We start from the raw sequence: 23,408 nt of genomic DNA on the forward strand, positions 1-23,408 counted from the left end.
CGAGTTAATCCTATGGTCCATGGTGGTGCACAAAAAACAAACAAAAATCCCTATACACTCCTGCCAGACTGGTACTGTTCTGCTGCACTCCATACTGTGTCCCTCATCGATTTTCCGGCATCAAGACAGCGCTGCAGCCAATCAGTAGCTGCAGATTGGCTGCATCCTTCTCCTCCCTTTAGGACAGGAATAAAGTGGATTGAATGAAAGGCTGCAGTGATCAGCACCCACTGATTGGGTACAGAGCTCATGAGACACTCCTCCAAAGTATTTTATTAATTCTACTCGCTTATGATAACGCCATTAATTTTCACAACACTTTACAGACATCACTGTCCCGATAGGGAGTCTAGATTGTGAGCCCCAATCAGTTTGTCTTTGGAGTATAGGAGGAAACCAGAGAAGCTGGAGGAAACCCACACAAACACGGGGAGAACATACAAACTCCTTGCAGATGTTGTCATTGGTGGGACTCAAACCCAAGATCCCAGGGCTACCAACCAACAGTGCTAACCACTGAGCCACCATACTTCCCCCTAAACAGCAAATGCCAAAATATTTCCCCACGCGTTTCATACAGTTTATTAATGGAGACCAATCTTACCCTGAACTTAAAGTGGCAGTCATTGTATCTATTACAATTCTTTAGTATTCACAAGTTTATTTGGTATTCCAATTCCGGCAAAATATTGTGCTCTTTTTTCTACTGTTATGTGGGTGAGGTGCTCATGAAATACGGATTTAAAGTGGTCTCCGGCCATTCGCATACGAGGTTAAAGCTCCAATGTTGAGGATTGCTTTTGAGCGACCATGCCAACCTTTACTTGGCACAGCGACAGAAGTTACGTTTGGATTTAGATGTAATTAAAAGTTTAAACAGCAAAAATGTGTCCCCCAAAATTGGCCAGAAAATCCTGAATTTTGACAAGAAATAGGACTTACCTGAAAACTACCAACCATGGTGAGTCCAGCAGCACAGATCCATCCCAACACAAATGCTACAGTATTTAGCAAGGAGGGACCGTAACGTTCTATCACAAAGGCATATCTTAACAGCCCGATGAGCATCACTGCAAGGCAAGAATGCAAAGGTTACCCAAACATGGAAAAAACAGTGTACATGGAAAGATCATGTCAGTCAAAATTAGTCTCAGTGTTAGGAGATTAATCTCAGGAACACACATTACTAATTGTTCTTGGCACATTGTGTCATTTTAGTTTAGTTTTGAAGAAGAAAACTACGGAATGTTCACACTTGTTCTATGGAAATATTTGTTCTAAAGGTAAATCTGTCAGCAGGATTTTCACATACCAAACCATTTATAATTTGCACGTAGCTCTCAAATATACGGTATATTCCAGAAATACAGTCACATGGACAGGTCCATTACTGAAAAATCAGCATTTGAATCAATTTACAAATGAGACTAATATATCAGACTCTCACCTACCATCGAAACCTTCAAAAAGAACCTGAAGATCTACCTCTTCCGGCAAGCCTACAACCTGCAGTAACCACCGATCGACCAAACTACTGCACGACCAGCTCTACGCTCACCTACTGTATCCTCACCCATCCCTTGTAGATTGTGAGCCCTCGCGGGCAGGGTCCTCTCTCCTCCTGTACCAGTTATGACTTGTATTGTTCAAGATTCTTGTACTTGTTTTAATTATGTCTACCCTTCCTCACATGTAAAGTGCCATGGTGATATAATAATAAATAATAAATAGCCATTTGTAAATCTGAAGCCTCTGTCACTCCAGCTCTATTACCACACAGCCTCCTCCTGCTTGAATGACGGCTCGTTTGTTTGAAGTCACAGGTGCTGTCAGTCAAGTAGGAGGAGGCGGCGGCGCGGGGCAGGTAATAGAGCTGGAGGGACAATTTTCAGATCTACAAACAGATGTTCAGCCTCATTTGCATATAAATTCAAACATTGATTTTTCAGTAACGGATTGGCCATTTAAAAAAGGTATTAGTGGACTGGTCTTAGAAAGAGCAACATGAACATATACCGTACATTGTTTTACAGCCTTTAAACATTTTATATTGAGCTATAAAATAGTTTTTCTAACATCAAAATCCAACTAATGCTGTATATTTTCCATAAAACCATACCTCTATGAATATTTAACATGTCCATAATGGCATCAAGGCCTTCCCCTTCACCACACTCAAAATAATGTTCCCTTACATTTATGTGCATCACAAGTCTAGGCGAGCACAAAAAAATATTTAGGAAATCAACAGACTTGGAAAATCACCAAAAATCAGTGTTTACTATGAACGCACAAAGATGTGAATAATAATGTTACATGCTAAAAAGAATAAGACAATAAGTCCTTATACCCCAGGCCGTATCTCAGCACAAGCCCTCCTTTGTATATATCCAGACTGCTGAAAACGTTTACTATAAGCACGGACATTGTAGTATTTTTGCTGGGATACTTATGTCCTTTTAAGATTAAAGTGCAGGTCCAGAGACAATTCAGATTCTGGGACTCAGAGTACAAACCGATCTATTAGTTTGTGTTCCGTGCAGTGATGTCCCAGGATGACACCTGTGTTACCGACTGAAACTGAATTGTCGCCAGTGAACTACAGATGTGAGCTAAAAGAGTTCTCCAACTTATTCAGAACAATACAAATAAAAACTCGCATGCTACAAATGACGGAGAACGTCTGTCTGGGGGAAATCTCTGCATAGTCAAAGGGGGATTGTTCAGCTAGGGAGAATGGTTTTAATCATTTTCTCTTTTGTATATAAAGGTCTTAAAAAGGAAGCCATAACCAAAAAATTACTATAATGTCTGGCAATGTTTGTTTCTTTCCCCATATCTCAATTTATATTAAAATAAAAATTATAAAGTCTTGCACTTTTTTTTGACTAACCCACTATTTCAGTGTTTCAGGAAACAACACATGTACAGAGCTAATATGAACAGTGAACAGACCCCGAGCCCATCTGTTCCATGGAATAATCTAATGAGCATGTGCAAAGGTTACAACCGAGGGGAATTTTTTTTTTCCCTGGATAACCACCACGCTGCTGTGCAAATAAACGTCCTGGCAGGTTGACGTTAAAACGTCCTCAGGAGATGATAGTTTATGTAATCTCCTGAGGAAGAAGTCTTTTGACTTCGAAATGCGTTGAGTATCTGAATAAACCATCAGGCTTTAACTTATACCTGCCAGGACGTTTATTTGCACAGTAGCGTGGAGGTTATCCATGGAGAAATAAAAATTTTCCCGGTTGTTACTGTATGTTGATAGGTCACTAGTTTGACCCGTGGATCTGCAGCAACTGTTGACCTACATGCCTATTGTCAAGACACATCAGGTGAGTGCAATCTAATCGTGTGTCTTGATATCTCCATTGGATAAGACCCTACTTGCGCTTCATTTCTCCTAGAGTATTGGTACTACATGTGCAAAGGTTATTATAAAATGAATAATCCTGGAGATAGGGTCTTATCTGAGAAAATTGGAGATAATACAATCTAATTGTAGTCACCAGATAAAGCTATTATAGCATGTAAAAGTACCGTCACACTAAGCGACGCTGCAGCGATACCGACAACGATCCGGGTCGCTGGAGAGCTGTCACACAGACAGCTCTCCAGCGACCAACGATCCCGAGGTCCCCGGGTAACTAGGGTAAACATCGGGTTACTAAGCGCAGGGCCGCGCTTAGTAACCCGATGTTTACCCTGGTTACCATCGTTAAAGTAAAAAAAAAAAACAACCGCTACATACTTACCTACCGCTGTCTGTCCTCGGCGCTCTGCTTCTCTGGTCTGGCTGTGAGCGCCGGGCAGCCGGAAAGCAGAGCGGTGACGTCACCGCTCTGCTTTCCGCCCGCTGTGCTCACAGCCAGACCAGAGAAGCAGAGCGCCGAGGACAGACAGCGGTAGGTAAGTATGTAGCGGTTGTTTTTTTTACTGTAACAATGGTAACCAGGGTAAACATCGGGTTACTAAGCATGGCCCTGCGCTTAGTAACCCGATGTTTATCCTGGTTACCAGCGAAGACATTGCTGAATCGGTGTCACACACGCCGATTCAGCGATGTCTACGGGGAGTCCAGCGACGAAACAAAGTTCTGGACTTTCTTCCCCTACCAGCGACAGCACAGCAGGGGCCTGATCGCTGCTGCCTGTCACACTGGACGATATCGCTAGCGAGGACGCTGCAACGTCGCGGATCGCTAGCGATATCGTCTAGTGTGACGGTACCTTTAGCGACGCTGCAGCGATCTAGACAACGATCCCGATGGCTGCAGTGTCGCTGTGTGGTCACTGGAGAGCTGTCACACAGACAGCTCTCCAGCGACCAACTATGCGAAGTCCCCTGGTAACCAGGGTAAACATCGGGTTACTAAGCGCAGGGCTGCGCTTAGTAACCCGATGTTTACCCTGGTTACCAGTGCTAATGTAAAAAAAAAACAAACAACAAAACACTACATACTCACATTCCGGTGTCTGTCCCCCGACGCTGTGCTTTCCTGCACTGACTGAGCGCCAGCTGGCCGTAAAGCACAGCGGTGACGTCACCGCTGTAATCTGCTTTACGGCTGGCCGGCGCTGACAGTGCAGGGAAGCAGAACGCCGAGGGACGCGACAGACACCGGAATGTAAGTATGTAGTGTTTTTTTTTTTTTACATTTACGATGGTAACCAGGATAAACATCGGGTTACTAAGCACGGCCCTGCACTTAGTAACCCGATGTTTACCCTGGTTACCAGTGAAGACATCGCTGATTCTGCGTCACACACGCCGATTCAGCGATGTCTGCGGGAGATCCAGCGACGAAATAAAGTTCTGGACTTTCTGCTCCGACCAGCGATGGCACAGCAGGATCCAGATCGCTGCTGCGTGTCAAACACAACGATATTGCTATCCAGGACGCTGCAACGTCACGGATCGCTAGCGATATCTTTGTGAAGCTGGTCAGTGTGAAGGTACCTTTAGATCAGACCTGGGCAAGATGCGGCCCGCGGGCCGCATCCGGCCCGCCTGACGGTTGTAAACGGCCCGCCGCCCCAGGCACCGCTCGGCTCCCCTTCCCTTGCCGCCCGCCGCCCCAGGCACCGCTCGGCTCCCCTTCCCTTGCCGCCCGCCGCCCCAGGCACCGCTCGGCTCCCCTTCCCTTGCCGCCCGAGGCACCGCTCGGCTCCCCTTCCCTTCAGCCACGCCTGCGCCTGTGCGCCCTGCATTCAAACTCCTGTCCGCTGAGAGGCGCTGACCGCCGCTGGCTCTTCCGCATCAGGGAAGCGCCAGCAGCAGGTGACGTCCCTCAGCGTGACACATGCTGCTGCTCTGCTCCGTTGCGCCGGTGTTCTGTGTGGCACTGCAGCGCTGTACTGAGGTCACTTGTGGAGTCGGACGGTGCCGGTGGTCGGTGGTAAGGGCTCTGGGTTATCTGCTCCTCAGTACTTGCGCACTGGGTCATCTGCTCCGCTGTACTTGGGCTCTGGGTTATCTGCTCCTCAGTACTTGTGCTCTGGGTTATCTGTTCCTCTGTACTTGTGCTCTGGGTTATCTGCTCCTCTGTACTTGTGCTCTGGGTTATCTGCTCCTCTGTACTTGTGCTCTGGGTTATCTGCTCCTCTGTACTTGTGCTCTGAGTTATCTGCTCCTCTGTACTTGTGCTCTGGGTTATCTGCTCCTCTGTACTTGTGCTCTGGGTTATTATCTGCTCCTCTATACTTGTGCACTGGGTTATTATCTGCACTAATGAAATCTGGACATTATGGGGGCACTAATGAATGAAATCTGGACATTATGGGGGCACAAATGAAATCTGGACATTATGGGGGCACTAATGAAATCTGGACATTATGGGGCCTGGATAATCTCTGCATTGTTTAACATACTGTTTGTTCATGAAAATATAGCATATGTATACTACAGTATTGGGTAAAAATTAGTTAATTATATTAGTCCGGCCCTCTAAAACCATCCAAATTTCTCATGCGGCCCCATGGCAAAATTAATTGCCCACCCCTGCTTTAGATTATCAGCTGCAGCAGATCCACAAGTGACCAGACCGTAGAAAAACAAATGGGTAAGCGTGGAAATAATCTGTGCTGCCGAATAACTGAAGGCCCAGATGGGTACTGTGGTACTCCCAGATGAAGAAGTCATAGAACTTCGAAATGCTTCAGTTATTTGGCGGCGCAGATTATTTCCACGCTTACCCATTTGTTTTTCTAAGGTTAATATAAAGGGAGGGGGAGCAGGGTCAGCTGTGATATCACCTACTGTGATTGGGGGACCCTGTGTTATCTGCAGTGTGTACAGTATATGCATATCATTGTTATCCTGTCTATGATAAGGGAATTGCTGTAAACTTTCCTGAAAAAAAAAAAAAAAGTGTACGAGTAAAAATCTTTCCAATGAACAGTGCAAAAATTGCAGAATATATATATATATATATATATATATATATATATATATATATATATATATATATATATATATATATATATATATATATATAAACCCCCACTGCTGAACATGTAGAAAATACAAACAAAATCTTGATTTAAATTTAATGTGATGAAAGCTTCCCTTGAAACATCTGCCAACACTTCTACATTATCTACAGCACATTGTCTTTATGTCAAACTAGATTTGGAAACCAGTGACCCCTGTGACTGTCATAACATCCAATACGGTTGAATGGTCTGTTAATCATTGTGAAAAACAATGGCAAAATCAGAGTGTAATACTATATGAAATATTACCTGCATTAGATTATAGAGGTCATTTAGAATCAGAAGAAAAAAAAAAAAAAAAAAAAAAAAAAAAAATCACACAAACAACTGATGGAAATTGCCACCAGATTCGTGGCCATAATTTCATCAATGTAAGGGCTCATCTCCACTTGTGTGAGAAACAAACGGTCCGATTTACGGACCGAAAAAACGGATGTAACGTGTGCGATTGTCATGCGAGTGTAATGTGATTTTTTAATCGCATCATCTGTTTTTACATCCGTATGCAATCCGTTTTTTTTCTCTGCAACTATTTTTATACAGTCATTTAAAGGACTATTTACAGTGTTCTGTGCCACAGAATGGTAAGGTATCCGTAAAAAACGGATGGAATACGGATGGTCCGTATTCCATGCGTTTTTTTTCTCGCACCCATTGACTTGCATTGGCGAGTCTCATCCGAGAATCTCAGCAATACGCAGCATGCTGCGATTTTTTTTCTCAGCCGACACAGATTTTTCTCAGTCCGATTTCGGCTGGGAAAAAAAAAAAAAATCGCAAATGGAGTGTCACCTATTGATTAACATTGGTCCGAGTGCAATTTGATTTTTTATCGGATTGCACTCGTCCGTTTTCCTCACAAGTGGAGATGAGCCCTAAGCCTCACAGCCAGGTGATGAGAGTCAAAAATTATCAATCCTAAAGTACTGATTTTTTTTTTTTTTTTAAACATTTTTTTTCCCCCCCACTAATTTCAGAAATTAACAAAACAACATCTGAGAATGATGGGGACAGCAGAGAACAGCACCTGGGTACCTCCAGTTCCATAAACTTTGAACAGAGTGGCATTCAACATGTGTGACTGCAGCTCAATGAGAATAGTGGATATGGGGCCAAGGCCACCTTCAGGTTTATGCGGGCTCTTTCACCACAGTCCTAGTGGACCCCTCCTTGGTTCCCAATCTTCCACATTACATTCTAACAGCTATAATTTTTTGGGGGGTTTCCATTGACAAAAGCTTTGAGAGCATTTTTTTTATTTTTTTAAAGACGATTGTAGTTCTGAGTAACAGCTATAATTATACAGAATTCTGAAAACCAGGAAAAAAAAAAAAAAAAGTCACCACAGTTTTTTGGATAGTTTTTCCAAAGTTCACTTTATGGTAAAAATGCAATAGTGGCCTGATCCTACAGGCCCTACGCTCATTTCATGGGTTGGGCTAGTCACTACCTGATGTGAAGTGCACGCTCTCACCGGCTCAGATTAGCAGAACAAGCTGGCAACATGGCGCACTTAGTGTAGGTGCAGACAATCCGTAAACGCTGGCGGTTGGATGCTGCGTATTAGTGCAGCATCGTCCAGATGTTACAGCATAGTGGATGGGATTTAAAGAAATCCCATGCCCACTATGAATCCAGAGGTGTCCACGGCTAACCCGCGGAGATGGACATGCAGAGCGTCTTTCCAGACTGCAGTATGTCTATTTCTCTAGTCTCCGCAAAGGAAATTTCACCCATACAATGTATTGGACGCGGTAGATCCGCACGGTGAACACATGGGTATTCACCTGTGTTCAATAGACGGCAGCGCTTTGAAGGCATGTGCTGCGTTCAATGCGCTGCTACTTCTGGATGATTGTGTTGTACAAGTACCTGGCATGCAGAGATCAGCACAGCCCCACCAAGTGATGTAATTTGCGGGGGCTATGCAGGTCTCTTACCACACACACACACTGCTGTCTGTAACCAGCTTGTTACTGCTGACCTGAGTGGATCTGGGATTCGCAAATGACGTGTCATCAAAAAGTATTAAAAAAAGGGGAGGTCGTGAAGTTAGGAAATGCTAAGGGTTTTTTTTAAATCAAGTATATTAGAAAACAGATTATGGCACTAAATAGATAGCGATTTAGGCTGAAGACCCCTTTAAGTCTTGGCACAGAGCATTGGATTGAATCCCCAATGCTTAGGGTTAAACCTGTGCTTTTTATTCCTTGAAAGCACTGTGGGCCACGCTGGTGTCGAGCAGAGCCGTTTACTTGTGCATGAACATTGGATAAAAAGACGACACCCGGCATGGAGAAGAAGCCTTCAGCATTGTTGGCACAGAGGAATAGGACTAGAACAAACCTGTCTTCTATATTCCAACAACCTCATATACATGTGTGGATTCAGACAGACTAAGGCTGCCGTCACACTAGCAGTCTTTGGTCAGTATTTTACATCAGTATTTCTCAGCCAAAACCAGGAGTGGGTGATAAGTACAGAAATGGTGCTTATGTTTCTATTATACTTTTCCTTATTGTTCCACTCCTGGTTTTGGCTTATAAATACGGATGTAAAATACTGACCAAATACTGATAGTGTGACGGCAGCCTAATGCACATAAAACATTGCTTTCAACGAACGGGGGAGATGAAAGGAACTCTGGCATATGCGCAAAGTAAACCTAACTGTCCACCAGTCTTACCCAACAACACGTCACATTAGCTGAACATTTCCTTCCTCATATTTCTTAAGAAGCCTATGGAATATCACAATATATTGCTCTAAAAACACTATGAAGCAGACCTGATGTATGCAACATGACCACAGGTTAAAACTAGCAGAGGACAATTTACATTAAATTATTAATGACGATGCTCAGACTCTGCCTATATCAATTGGGGAAGGACAAAAAAGTCCCCAGTCTAATTTGGCTTTATGTAGATAAGAAACAACGTGTGTTCGACCAAAAATACTGTGCTGTGCTGTGGAGCAACATAAAATGACAGTTTGTAGATTTCTCATCTATATCCCCAGCCATTGTCACTGCAGATCCTCTGCAGGATGTGGAAGAAAATTAGTAATATCTCATTCAGCTGGAACTGCCCACAATAAGATTTTTAATATATGTATTTTTACTGGGTGAAACACACAGTGGATGGGATTTATAGAAATCTCCTGCCCACCGTGCTTTTTTCCCCCTCAGCGCAAGTGACCTGCGGTGCGGGTTTTAAATCTGCAGCATGACAATTTTCTCTTGCGGGTATGTTGTGTGTGGAATTTCTCCATAGACTTGCATTAGATGCCGGGGGGGAAAAAAAAAAAAAAAAAAAGTATATGCATTTTAAGTGAGTTTCCACAACGGAAATGCATCAAAACACAAGTAATCAGCACCTGAATAGGTCAATAAAGCATTGGCAAAGCCAAATACCAGGAAGTATCGAACACAAAGCATGACACCATCAAGAGACAAAAAACAGCAGCTTCATAAATACATATAAAAAAAACCCCCGAACATAAAAACGCAAGTAACCAAATTTACATACTACAGTTAGGTCCATACATATTTGGACAGAGACAACATTTTTCGAATTTTGGTTATAGACATTATCACAATGAATTTTAAACAAAACTGCTTGCAGCGTCCGAGGTGCGTCCGAGGTCTGTTCCTCGCTAGCGCAGATCAGGGATCTGCGCTAGCGGGAACTACAAATGCAACCCCTATAAAGACATTTCGTTAGCGCAATCCGCTAGCGCTATGCGCTAAATGGATTGCCCTAACGCAATGTCAACCTAGCCTAAGGATGGCTTGTTTCACCTGCATGGAGAGCTCCTTTGACTGCATGTTTACTTCACAGCAAAACCTTCCAAATGCAAGCACCACACCTCAAATCAACTCCAGGCCTTTCATCTGCTAAATTGAGAATGACATAACGAAGGGATTCCTCACACCTGTCCATGAAATAGCCTTGGAGTCAATTGTCCAATTACTTTTAGTCCCTTTAAAAACAGGGTAGCACATATTAAGGAGCTGAAACTCCTAAACCCTTCATCCAATTTTAATGTGGATACCCTCAAATGAAAGCTGAAAGTCTGAACTTCAACTGCATCTGAATTGCTTTGCTTAAAATTCATTGTGGTAATGTCTATAACCAAAATTAGAAAAATGTTGTCTGTCAAAATATATATGGACTTAACTGTAAGTGCAGAAATAGGGCACCTATCAAAATCTCACAAGGAGCTCATCTTGGGAACATAGCCCAATGGCACGTCCACATGAACAGTCATTTCCAGATTATCATAAGGATTGGAGAAGAATATTGTTTGGTAAAAAATAAAGGAAAATATACTAAATTAAACACATCTTGAAAGTGGGGCCGCTCATTTACAGTAATGAATATGCGGCTCCATCCCTATGGGAGGTGGAGCCGCATATTCATGACTGTAATCGGCGGCCCCACGTGACTGTTCATACAGTAGCAGGTGCGGCCAGGACAGGAAGCAGCGCCAGCGAGGGAGCCGGGTGAGTATTTAAATAACAGCGGGCGGGGACATGGATATTTATTTTAAACACGAGAAACAAAAAAAAGGATTATTCATATCTTCTCTACAGCAAACGCTGCTGCAGAGAAGATATGAATGGCGGCTTTAGCACCATGTGGGGGGGGGGGGGGGGAATAGCGCTTACTGTAGCTCTGTCTCCTGCACGGCACACGGACAACGTCCGTGTGTGGTACGTTTTACACAGACCCATTGACTTTAATGGGTCCGTGTAATCCGTGCGCTCCCACGAACCTTGACATGTCTCCGTGTTTGGCACACAGACACGGGCCGCAAAAAAAAAAAAAAAATCAATGACATCTGCATAGATGCATTGATTTCAATGTGTCTACGTGTGTCAGTGGCTCCGGTACGTGAGGAAACTGTCACCTCACGTACCGGAGCCACTGACATGTGAAACCGGCCTAAGAGTATAGCTGGTATATTTAAACAAGATAGCACACTACGCCACACACCCTTCTCTATTGTTAGTGTGTAAATAATATATGAATTAAAACCATGAAAGCGGTGATCACAATTATTCCACAAAATATTGATTTCTGAACTCTTTCCGAGTTAAAACATTAGTATTGTTGTTTCTAAATTATGAACTTGTTTTCTTTGCATTATTTGAGGTCTGAAAGCACTTTTTTTTTTCAAATTTTGACCATTTTTCTTTGTCAGAAAAAAAAACAAAATTTATTGCTTGGAAATTTGGATACATTGTCAGAAGTCTATAGACTAAAAGAACAATTTAAATGTAAAACCAAAAATATACCTATAAAGCAAAAAAAAAAAAAAAAAAAAATCAGACAACCTGAACATTATGCAGTGGTCGCTTAATTTTTCCAGAGATAGATATAGATACCGTGTATATATTATTGTAATGTATATGTTAGATGACATCTGAGTGCAGTCCAATGCACCCATGGACTTGTTTGGGTGCATATGATCCAATCATCAGATGCCCATGCATGCTGCGATTGTTTACTCATGCTGAATAAGCATGAGAAGAAAAAAAAAAATCTAAAAAAAAAAATTGCAGATCTGCATTACCCATAGTGTAACCCTGCGCCCAGCGTTATCCAATAAACATATTATACGCTTGTGTGAGCGAGCCCTTTAAGAAATGTTTGACGGCATCTTCTACTCTTGTATACTATACCCTCATATGGTATTATGTTAACTAATTTTTACCCACTTTAAATTTTGGGAGGTCTCAACTCCCCCCACCCACACTCAATCTCAGTCCTATTGCCTTCCTGGCAAGGAACGGAGTCTCACGGATAAATATTTTATCATAATGCAGCCATACTTTCTCATCCACAACTCCCAAGACATAGGGTTCTGGAACACATTCAACTGGAGCTCCACTGATTTGTGTTAGCGTGCTCATTACTTCCCCCAATATTGTCGTATGACCCCACAATTACAAATAGGATGCCAAAAGTTGCAGTCAGACGACTGTACACAGACTGATCCGAATCGCAATCCTCGGACTGGCGGTCTGCTCTCCTCACCCAGTCCAAGGGCTGTGATGTGATGGTCCTCTGTGATATACAGCCGTCTGACTGTGCCCCAGGTCACACTATCTCTGGCAACCTACGGAGGGTTAAATAAGTGACGAAATATATATTGCTCTTTGCCTTTGGTGATACTACAGTATGAGCTTCTACAGCATAATTCCAATGTTCTGTCAATGAAGGATTAATTGATGTCATTTAAAGCAACCAAAAGCAGGTTATAAAAAAACAAAACAAAAACACACAACAAAAAAAAACCCCCAAAACAAATAAATAACCCACAACCCTCAGGTAGATTATAAAATTATACTTCATTAAACATAAGCATAACTAATTTTAATGTGCATTTCCTAAATCATAATACAATAAAAATAAGCAACTTTAAAAGGGAATCAGTAGAATTTCAGCCTCCAAACTATTTATATGCATTTGACGAGTTTTCAAACACTAGTCCAGCAATACCTTTACCTAGACAGTCCATTTCTCCATTACTGAGGAGCCAGCATTTGTAATGGATATGCAGAAGTGACTTAGCCATTTGTAGATCGGAAGCCTCTGTCACTCCAGCTCAATTGGGATCATGAGGGGAAAAAGCCATTTTGGGTCTAGATCATGCATTATAATTGTACATATACCCCAATCCCTTTATAATTCCACATCCCTTGGTTGAACTTTATGAAAATAATGTATTTTTCAACTGTACGGTCTTAATTAGTGATGAGCGAATATACTTGTTACTTGAGATTTCCAGAGCATACTCGGAGGCCACCCCAGCGTTTTTTAGTGCTCGGAGATTTAGTTTTCATCGCCACAGCTGAATGATTTACATCTGTTAGACAGCATAAGTATATGTGGGGGTTGCCTGGTTGCTTGGGAATCCCCACATGTAATCAAGCTGGCTAACAGATGTAAATCATTCAGTTGTGGCGATGAAAACAATCTCCGAGCAGTCATAAATACTCGGAGGTCACCTGAGCGTGCTCGGGAAATCTCGAGTAACAAGTATATTCGCTCATCACTATTAACTATGTAACTATATTTTTCAAAAATGACTCTTGAGCTACGGTCACAATAGTCTAAAGCTTCCATTACATGGAACACAGACATCAGAAAAACTCCCACCGCTAAATACCACAGTACTACAAAAAATACCTTCCAAGCAGTATTAAAGGGAACCTGTCACCCCCAAAATCGAGGGTGAGCTAAGCCCACTGCCATCAGGGGCTTACATATAGCATTCTGGAATGCTGTAGACTCAGGCCTCTCTATCTTTAAGAGTACCCCCGAACACAGGGATAGTTAGGGTCCCAGCTCCAGGGACAGTTTGAGGCCCCTCTTCCTTACTGAAGACCCTCATGTGGGACACAATTGTTGATTCTACAGAAGAGTTCCACTCTAAGAAATTTCAAGGTGCACGCCACGTCAGGCTTCAGCCTATCAGTCCCCCAACAATCCACATAATCAAAGTATTCTGTCAGGTGAAGACTTAATCATGAAGAATGTAGTATTAGTTGTTGCTTTATCGGAAATGTTCCATGTATATGTAATAAGGCAACTTTTTCCACTTCTGGAGTGTGGAGGATATGTGGATTTATTGCCTTCCCCGCCCACACACACACACACACACACACACACACACACACACACAACACCACTCCTCAAAACTTGTAGCAATATTGTCCTCTTTTCAGCCACCCCTGCTGGTAGCACTTTCACCCCTCTGCCCCACTAGCATTTGCACTGCTCCCTTTTCACCACTGGCAGTAAAAACTTAACCCTAAACTAGCATTCCCCCACCAGCAGCAATAGTTTCTTTCCTTCTGCACTGGAGCAGGTGATTGGAGGAAGTGCGAGAAGGAGGTACAGTGCACAGGGAGAGCCTGACCAGCTCCTCTCTGATGAAGCCATTACAGGTCCTTCTCAGACTGCACGGACATTGCAGGGATAACATCATGAGTCCAGTCTCAACCTTCCCTGTGTAGGCCAACGGGGAATCTGCCCAGCACACCGGGCCTGATGGAGATGCCTTTTTAAAATTCTTTGAAACTATCAAAAATTGAGGTACACACCTCTAGGCAAATTGAGAGGAAATACATAACTGCCGCCCACCTGTATAAAAAGGGATATTGGGTGGTGCTTAGGTGTATAGCACCTGATGGCTTATTTTTCTTAGGACATCTGTTCTGGTGCCACACTTCCTACATTATCATAAATGGACAGTATTTTTTAATAGCTCAGAGACCACCACTGTTACCCTGTAAATTAGAATTCAACAATAATTATCCCATTAGTGTTGTGCCTTACATGTTCTCATCTAATAGACACCAGGAAGCTATGGCAATGGGCCCTCTCCATCCGCAGTCTAATCAGTGTCAGACATACCATAATATATTTTATATTCACATATTTTAGCAGAAAACATGCCACACACTTATTTTTTTTACATGTATTCTGTGAACTTTCCAATTTTCTCCTAAAGTGAACCTGACCGCTGAAACATGCTTCCTCAATACGTAGGCTTTGACTGCAGAGCGCTACAGCATTTAAAAAAACAAAACAAAAAAAAAAATACACAAAAACTTTAAAAGCAGCCGAGAACCTAGCCGAATGGGAGACTACTCAGACAGGTGAGCCCTCAGCAGCATTTCCCTGCCCGCTGCCCTGGGTTGACCGGTCTCTGCCTACTTGCACATATAGGCAGAGACCTGTCAATCTAAGGCAGCAGGTGGGGAGAAGCGGTGGAGGACTCATCTGTCTGACTAGTCACAGGGCTGCTTTGTCCCCCAGTGATTTTTTAAAGTATTTTTTTCTAAGAAATGCTGCAGCGCTCCAGAGTCAATACATACCTGAGATTATGCAGCCAGTGTCTGATGCATGCAGTCAGGTTCACTTTAAAAGGGAGTCTGTCAGGTCCCCCATGACCTTCAACCCAGCACCATTCACATATGTATCAATTCCCTGCCTAACCATCCCTGTATAACATTTTTTGTTAATAATTAGGTTTAAAAAGGCATTTATATTGTCCCTGGTTTCTAAGGCTAGGTTCACATTAGCGTTTGGCTGAGCTGCGGAGGGCTGTGTACTTCCTCCGTTAAGCTCCACCTACTTCCGCACTTCCATTTAGTGCTGCCTACTTCTGAATGCGCCCTGCATACCTATCTTTAACATTAGATACACAGGACATGCGGATGTGTTTTGACGCGCCCGCCGACCGCACGGGGATGCAACAAGCCCAGCCGAATGCTAATGTGAACCTAACTTAATTTTTTAGGGTTTTGACTGGTTGATGGGGTATTAGTTGCCCCAGAGTAGTCTGTCCTCTTTCCATGTTAACACGCCCCTGAGGCCACGATAATGTAATTTGCATGAGCGGTCATCGCCGGCCCCCACAAATCTGGCGAGTGTGTGCCACTCATTTTGGCAGGGTCACTGAAGCCGGGTGTACGCTTTCAATCTTCAGAGGCGCACTGCGCCTGATTGGGAGTTCAGAAGATGGCTTCCGGTCATGCGTATTGCGCCTCTGAAGTCGGAGAACAGTACACCCTAGCTTCTGAGGTGCACTGTGCGTGACCAGAAGTTCAGAAGATGGTCACCCATCATCCGCATTGTGCCTCTGAAGCCAGAGAACCGTACACCTAGTTTCTGAGGCGCACTGTGCATGACCGGAAGTTCAGAAGATGGCGTCCGGTCACGCATAATGCACCTCTGAAGCCAGGAAGCGTACACCCAGCTGTATTGCAGGGACGTTGCCGAAATGTACAGCTGGTGTGCGCGAGATTTGCAGGGGTGGGCAATGAAGACAGCTCCTGCAAGTCAGGTTATGACACCCACAGGGGTGTAATAACATGGAAAGTCGTAGTTACTCACCGATAACGTTGTTTCTCGGAGCCCATGACAGCACTACGGAGAGAGGGGATCCGCCCTTCAGGGACAGGAAACCTACAGATAAAAGGGCGGTACCTCTCCCTCGCATCAGTTGGTTTACAGAGCATCGGAGGACCTCCAGGTTAGTTTACAACAGAGAAAAAATCATATTACAACATTTCTTAAAAGAGGAACCCCGTGCCTATACTCAAACTATATACAGTATATAAATTATATGTAATTAAAGGTGCTCACCGCACACGTGATGGGAGGGAATAAGCGAGTGCTGTCATGGGCTCCGAGAAACACCGTTATCGGTGAGTAACTACGACTTTCTCGGTCTCCCATGACAGCACTACGGAGAGAATTGCAGAGACTAAGCTTAGGGAGGGACCACCGCCTCGAGAACCCTTCGTCCGAAGGTTAAGTCAGACACAGAGGCTAGATTTAATCTATAGTGTCTAAAAAAGGTCGATGGTGATGACCAGGTGGCCGCTTTACAGATTTGCTCTATTGATACCTCTGACCTCTCAGCCCATGAGGTAGCTACTGCTCTTGTGGAATGTGCTCTTATACCATCTGGGATCTCATTCCCCGAGGATGAATATGCCAGGACTATCGCCTCCTTTATCCACCTCGCCAAAGTACCCTTGGATGCCCGGAATCCTTTTCTGGGACCCTGAAAACAGACAAACAGAGAGCCTTCCTTCCTATACTCTCTGGTGGAATCTAAATATTGGATTAGGCACCTTCTGACGTCTAGATTATGGAAGTTCTGCTCTCTCTCATTTTTTGGGTTTGGACAAAAGGATGGCAGGGAGACTTCTTGTGACCTATGGAATTTTGATGCCACTTTTGGCAAATAGGCCGGGTCGGGTCTAAGAGTGACTCTATCATCTAATATTTTGGTGAAGGGTGGATTAGAGGATAAGGCTTGAATGTCACTTATTCTGCGTGCGGATGTTAACGCTACCAAGAGAATGGTTTTAAGTGATAGAGTTTTAATGGAAATCGTCTCTATGGGTTCGAATGGAGGACCCGTTAACGCCGAGAGGACTAAATTTAAGTCCCATGAGGGCACTTTCTGAGCGACTAATGGCTTTGATCTTGTCACCGCCTTAACAAATCTAATTATCCATGGGTTGGCCGCAATATTCTGGTTATAGAGTGCTCCTAGAGCTGCTATTTGTACTTTAAGAGTACTAACCGACAACCCCTGTTCCAGACCTTTTTGTAGGAACTCCAGTATTTTAGGAATTGAGGGCCCATCTTGGACTTTTACTTTGGAGACGGACAGAAATTTTTTCCATGTTTTCCCATATATTCTAGTAGTGATGGGTTTTCTACTTTTTAACAACTTGGTAACTAAATTATCCGAGAAACCTCTTTCTTTTAATAGTCTCCGTTCAAAAACCAGGCTGTCAAATGTAAGTTCGATTCCTGTGGGTGGAAGATCGGCCCTTGATGTAGAAGGTCTGGTATATTCGGCAGGACCCATGGGTCAGAGACCGAAAGCATCCTCAGCAAGGAGAACCACGTCCTTTTTGGCCAGAACGGGGCTATGAGGATCATTTTCGTTTTGTCCTCTCTGACTTTCCGAATGACTGCCGGGATCAGAATAGTTGGAGGAAAGGCATACGTTAATTTTTGGGTCCACGGAATCATAAAGGCATCTAGAGCCTGTGAATTCCCTACCGGGTTCAGTGAGCAGAATTTGTTCACTTTTTTGTTTTTGTGATTGGCGAATAGATCTATTGTCGGTGCTCCCCACATTTTTGTGATCTGATCGTAGATGGATTGGTTTAGAGACCATTCGCCTTGTTTTAACTGAGACCGACTCAGGTAATCTGCTCTCTCGTTGTTTGAACCCTGAATGTGTAGCGCAGAGAGGGATAGTAGATTTTCTTCCGCTAGGTTGAAAATTTTGGCTGAAGAACTCATGAGTGCCCGAGACCTTGTTCCTCCCTGGTGGTTTATATACGCTACAGTCACTTTGTTGTCCGAAAAGATTCGGACATGATGTCCCCGAATATAGGTCAGAAAAGAAAGAAGAGCTTGAAGTACTGCCCAAAGTTCTTTTTGGTTTGAGGATGCTGATAGTTCCTGGACTGACCAGGTTCCCTGAGCAACTCTGTCCCCCATGTGAGCCCCCCACCCTGTGGGACTCGCATCGGTTGTTATCACCCGGGATATTTGTGTCACCCAAGGAACTCCCTTTGATAAGTTTTGGGTTTCTCCCCACCAACGAAGGGAATGAATAACTGAGGAATTCAGGGTGATTTGACCTTCCAAGTTGTCCTTTAGTATTGACTGCCATTCGAGTACGTGCCACTGAAGTTCTCTTGTGTGGAACTGTGCGAAGGGTATCGCTGGTAGGCATGAGGACAGAGAGCCTAGTAGCGACATTGCTCTCCTTAGAGTCATGGAAGGATGGTGAAAAGTTCGCGTTATCATAGCTAATATGCTGTCTTTTTTGGGGTTTGGAAGCCGACATTCTTGGACTCGGGAGTCTAATGTCAGACCTAGGAACTCCTGTACTTGACAGGGTTCCAACTTTGATTTTTTTAAGTTTATGAGCCACCCCAAGTCCGTCAAGATAGTCATTACCCGGTCCCTCTGTTCTTTGCAACTTTGGGCCGAGTTGCTTACGATGAGAAAGTCGTCTAGGTAAGGGACTATTAATATATTTTGTTCCCTTATGTGGGCCATCATTTCCGCTATTACCTTCGTGAATATTCGAGGGGCTATAGAGATTCCGAACGGAAGAGCTCTGTACTGAAAAAATCTTAATTGTCCTTTTATGGAAACTGCCAATCTCAGGAATTTTTGAGACTGATTGTGGATGGGCACATGATAATATGCATCGGTTAGGTCTATCACGACCATGTAGCAATTCAGAAACAGGATTTTTATGGTGGACTTTATTGTTTCCATTTTGAATTTGTAATTTTTTACGTATTTGTTCAGGTTTTTTAGATTTATAATGGTCCGAAAGGACCCGTCGGGTTTTGGTACTAAAAAAAGAGGGGAGAAAAACCCTTCTCCTACTTCCTGAGGAGGGATTTCTTGAATTACAGATTTTTGCAGTAGGGAAATGATTTCTTTCTCTAAAGCTGCTTGTTCTGCCACTGAAGATCTTATTTTCGTTTCTATGTACTTCCGGGGAGGAAAAGAAATAAAATCTATTTTTAGACCGTACTGTATGATGTTTAGAATCCAGGTGTTGTTGGATATTTTCTCCCAAGCGGGAAGGAAAGATGTGAGTCTTCCCCCTACCGTAGGCACAATGTCATTTGGCGGGTTTTTTGTCACGAGAGGTGTTGCCAAAGAGGTAACCTCTATCCCTTCTCCTGCCTTCTTCCCATTTATTCTGCTCCCTGGGGGGTCTGCGGCGGAAAAATCTCCGATTCCGAAAGGACTGCCTGAATGGGGCTGGGCCCAAATTTGGAAACCCTTTCTTTTTGTCTCCTGCTTTTTGGAGAATGTCATCCAGGGTCTCTCCAAACAGAAAATTTCCTTCACACGGAATAGAACATAGCTTAAGCTTTGTCTGGAGATCCCCAGGCCAGCTTTTGAGCCATAAGGTTCTTCTGGCTGCATTGGAGAGAGCAGCGGCCTTAGATGTTAACCGTACAGAGTCTGCCGAGGAGTCCGCCAGGAATGCTGCTGCTGCTGCTCTGATTGCAGGGATAGAATCCAGTAATTTATTCCTGGGTAGCCCGTCTCTAATTTGACTCTCTAATTGATCGATCCATACCATCAGAGATCTGGAGGTGCAGGTAGCCGCAACAGTAGGCCTCAAGCTACCCCCAGCCGACTCCCATGCCCCTTTAAGAAATGTGTCTGCTTTTTTATCTAAAGGGTCTCTGAGGGTACCCATGTCCTCGAACGGGAGCGCAAATTTTTTCGAGGCTTTTGCCACCGCTACATCCAACTTTGGTGCCTTATCCCAGGAAGTGGATGCGTCATCTTCGAAGGGATACTTTCTTTTAAGCGAGGGTACTGAAGAGTTTCTCCTATCAGGTTTTTCCCATTCTTTATTAATTAGGGATTGGACATTGGGATTTAAAGGAAAGGTTTTCCGTTTTTTTTGTCCCAAGCCACCAAACATAACATCTTGGGCTGTTTTGTCAGGTTTAGGCTCCTCCACCCCCATAGTAGCCCTAACAGCTCTTACTAAGGCATCCACTTCCTCGAGAGGAAAACAATGTCGGCCTGAATCTTCCTCGGAGGAGGATAGGGAGGAGTCAGAGTCGTCCGAATCTGCGTCATCAGATGAGGATCGGACAGAGTGGGATTGTACTGTTTCCTTTACTTTATCTTTTCCTTTTTTGGAGGAAGATACAGCATTCTGAACCTCAGATCTAATAATATTTTTTAGCTCTGATGCAAAGTCGGGAGTCTCCTCACATAGCACACGCTGGATACAGGATTTACATAGCTTTTTGTCCCAGGCTACTGGTAAAGCTTTGTCACAGATGGGGCAGGATTTGTTTTTCCTTTTCTCCAGCTTCTTCTTTCCCTATTAAGGGAGAAGAGGGAGCCCTATTATAATATATACATTCACGAAGATCACTCACCATTCGGACGTGCAGGCAGGTACCGGTTCTGGAGGGGGCCCTGGGTCTGGAATGGAAGGTTCCCGAGGAGGTGAACTAGTCTTCGCAGCAGACCTGCTGCGCTGTGTAGAACGGCTGCTAGACCCACTCCTAGCGCTCTTAGGGTCCCTAGGCTGCAGCTCCTGTGGATCGCTGTCCTCCATGATTTACAGGGAGATGGTGCGACAACTGTGTGTGCACCATCTCCCTATTTGTATTTGGCGCCACCTCCGGCGTTCCCCCGCACTTCCGGTCCTGCGTCACGTCCAGGGAGAAGAGAAGCTACCGCGCATGCGCGCGGCGATGACCCGGAAGTCCTGCCGCATTTCCGGAGCGGCGGCCATCTTAGTACACCCGGAGCGTGCGCTTGTCGGCACAGAAGCTCCGGGTGATCCAGCGCCCCTTCCTCTCTCAGAGTCGGCGGCGTTCTCCCTCCGCTCACCCTGAAGAACCCCTCGGTTCCAGCGGTGGCGGCTTCGGGAGCCGGACAAGCCGCGGCAGGAGCCTCCTCGCTGCCGGTACTCGACCGCCCGGTCCCGGTCCATCGGTCTTCATACAGGTACCACCGGAAAGAGGTTCCCTGTTCAGGGACAGGAAACCAACTGATGCGAGGGAGAGGTACCGCCCTTTTATCTGTAGGTTTCCTGTCCCTGAAGGGCGGATCCCCTCTCTCCGTAGTGCTGTCATGGGAGACCGAGAAAGAGGGCTGATTAGTCTGGGGGACACTAACGCCCAATTGGCTAGTCAAAGGCCTCATTAGCACAGAAAACGGGGACAAAAATGTTTTTGTAAACCTAATTTTTACCTAAAAATATTTTATAGGGCTGGTTAGGCAGGGAAGTTACTGATACATAAGTGAATGGCGCAGGGTTGGAGGGCATCGGAGACCTGACTGGTTTCATTTAAATCTTGGTAATAATTGTAAGACTGCCTTACGATGATGTCATACACCCTGTACATTACCACACTGAACATTACTAGACTTTGGAACACATCCACTTACCCATGAATGCTCCTAAGCTGCATATAAGGCTGAAGAAACAGCTCTCTGGAGGAAGGTTTCCACATTTGCTGGAAGAAAGGAAAAAAACAGCAGTTTAATGAATGTTAATAGGTTTCTGACAGCAGCAGCATGGAATTTTTCTGACAATAAGTCTTTGGTTTCAAGAATACCATAAGTAAATGTTCACACATTACAAGTCTACTGCTGCAAATCATTGAAATACAAGTTACAGCAAGATCCTTGATATCCACTGTAATCAGATTCTTATTCAAGTCAAAATTCTTTGTTCTGCACCTTTGATTTGGGCACATTACATTAATACACTATGACACCTTGCCAAAAACAACTGCAGACTGTACAGGATTTTCTGTGAGATCCAGAAACCGTAGAGATCTTCCAGCAAACAACCCGATGGTGGTACTTGGTAAAGGAGGAGAACTTACTAAGGGGGCATGCGCCTGTTGGGAAAAAGCCTGTGCTGCAGCCAGTTGTCCTACAGCTAGACATTACAGTAGAGATCTTCCAGGGAACATTATATTTGGTCTGCAGACCCCCAAGGGTGGTACTTGGTAAAGGAGGAGAACTTACTAAGGGGGCATGCTCCTGTTGGGAAAAGGCCTGTGCTGCAGCCAGTTGTCCTACAACTAGACACATTGCACAACTCCGGCCATGCTGATCTGTGTCAAATGGGAATCTGTCGGATAATTCATGGAGGGCGAACCACTAGAAGAATGAATCAGACACTGGCTGCATTTTTTGTAGCCGCATATGTTTTCATTTAAACTGCCGCAGCGCTTCAGAGAAAACATTGAAAAGCCATCCTGAGACGCATCTCGGAAGACTACTAAGAGACTGATCCCCCCCGTCTATTTTTCCTCCTCACCCCACCACCCAAGACTTCCTCCTCACCCCACCACCCAAGACTTCAAGTCTCTCTCAACACCTAACTATAGGGGGAGACCTTTAAGTCACAGGTAGTTAGAACCTGCAGGGGACCTATCTTTGACTAGTTATGTGAGATGCAGAGTCCCCGGACGACTTTTCAAAGTGTTGTGCGAGACATCCCCTCAAATGCTATGTAGCGTTTCCAAATAAAATACTTTGATGAACTAACATTCAAGGTCGGAGTCAAGCTTCCTGGTGTTTCAGGTAGCACAAATATGGTGAGATGTTTCATTTAAAGGGAATCTGTCACCAGGTTTTTGCTATCCAATCGGAGAGCAGCATAATGTAGAGACCGAGAACAAGATTGCTTACTGGTCTGTGTTTTGCCATTTCAATAAAATCGATGTATTATCAGCAGGAGATTATCACTACAGGACTAGGTGTCTTATGCCTCTTAGTCCTGTAGCTCTGTGTAACCCCGCCCCTCCGATTGGCAGCTTTCTGTGTACACTGT

At 44.2% G+C, this 23,408-nt stretch overlaps 1 protein-coding gene across 1 annotated transcript in view; it reads right to left on the minus strand.

Annotated features, from left to right (window-relative positions):
* LOC138665633 (transmembrane protein 150A-like) overlaps nt 1-23,408 on the minus strand; it is a 176,067-nt gene that overhangs the window by 28,158 nt on the left and 124,501 nt on the right. The window contains exons 4-5 of the mRNA XM_069753285.1: nt 22,010-22,077; nt 943-1,070 (exon numbers count right to left, since the gene is read on the minus strand). Of these exons, the coding sequence (XP_069609386.1) occupies nt 943-1,070; nt 22,010-22,077 (196 nt within the window). The remainder of the gene's footprint in view (nt 1-942; nt 1,071-22,009; nt 22,078-23,408) is intronic.

This window comes from Ranitomeya imitator, chromosome 2, assembly GCF_032444005.1.
Source record: "Ranitomeya imitator isolate aRanImi1 chromosome 2, aRanImi1.pri, whole genome shotgun sequence".
NCBI lineage: Eukaryota > Metazoa > Chordata > Amphibia > Anura > Dendrobatidae > Ranitomeya > Ranitomeya imitator.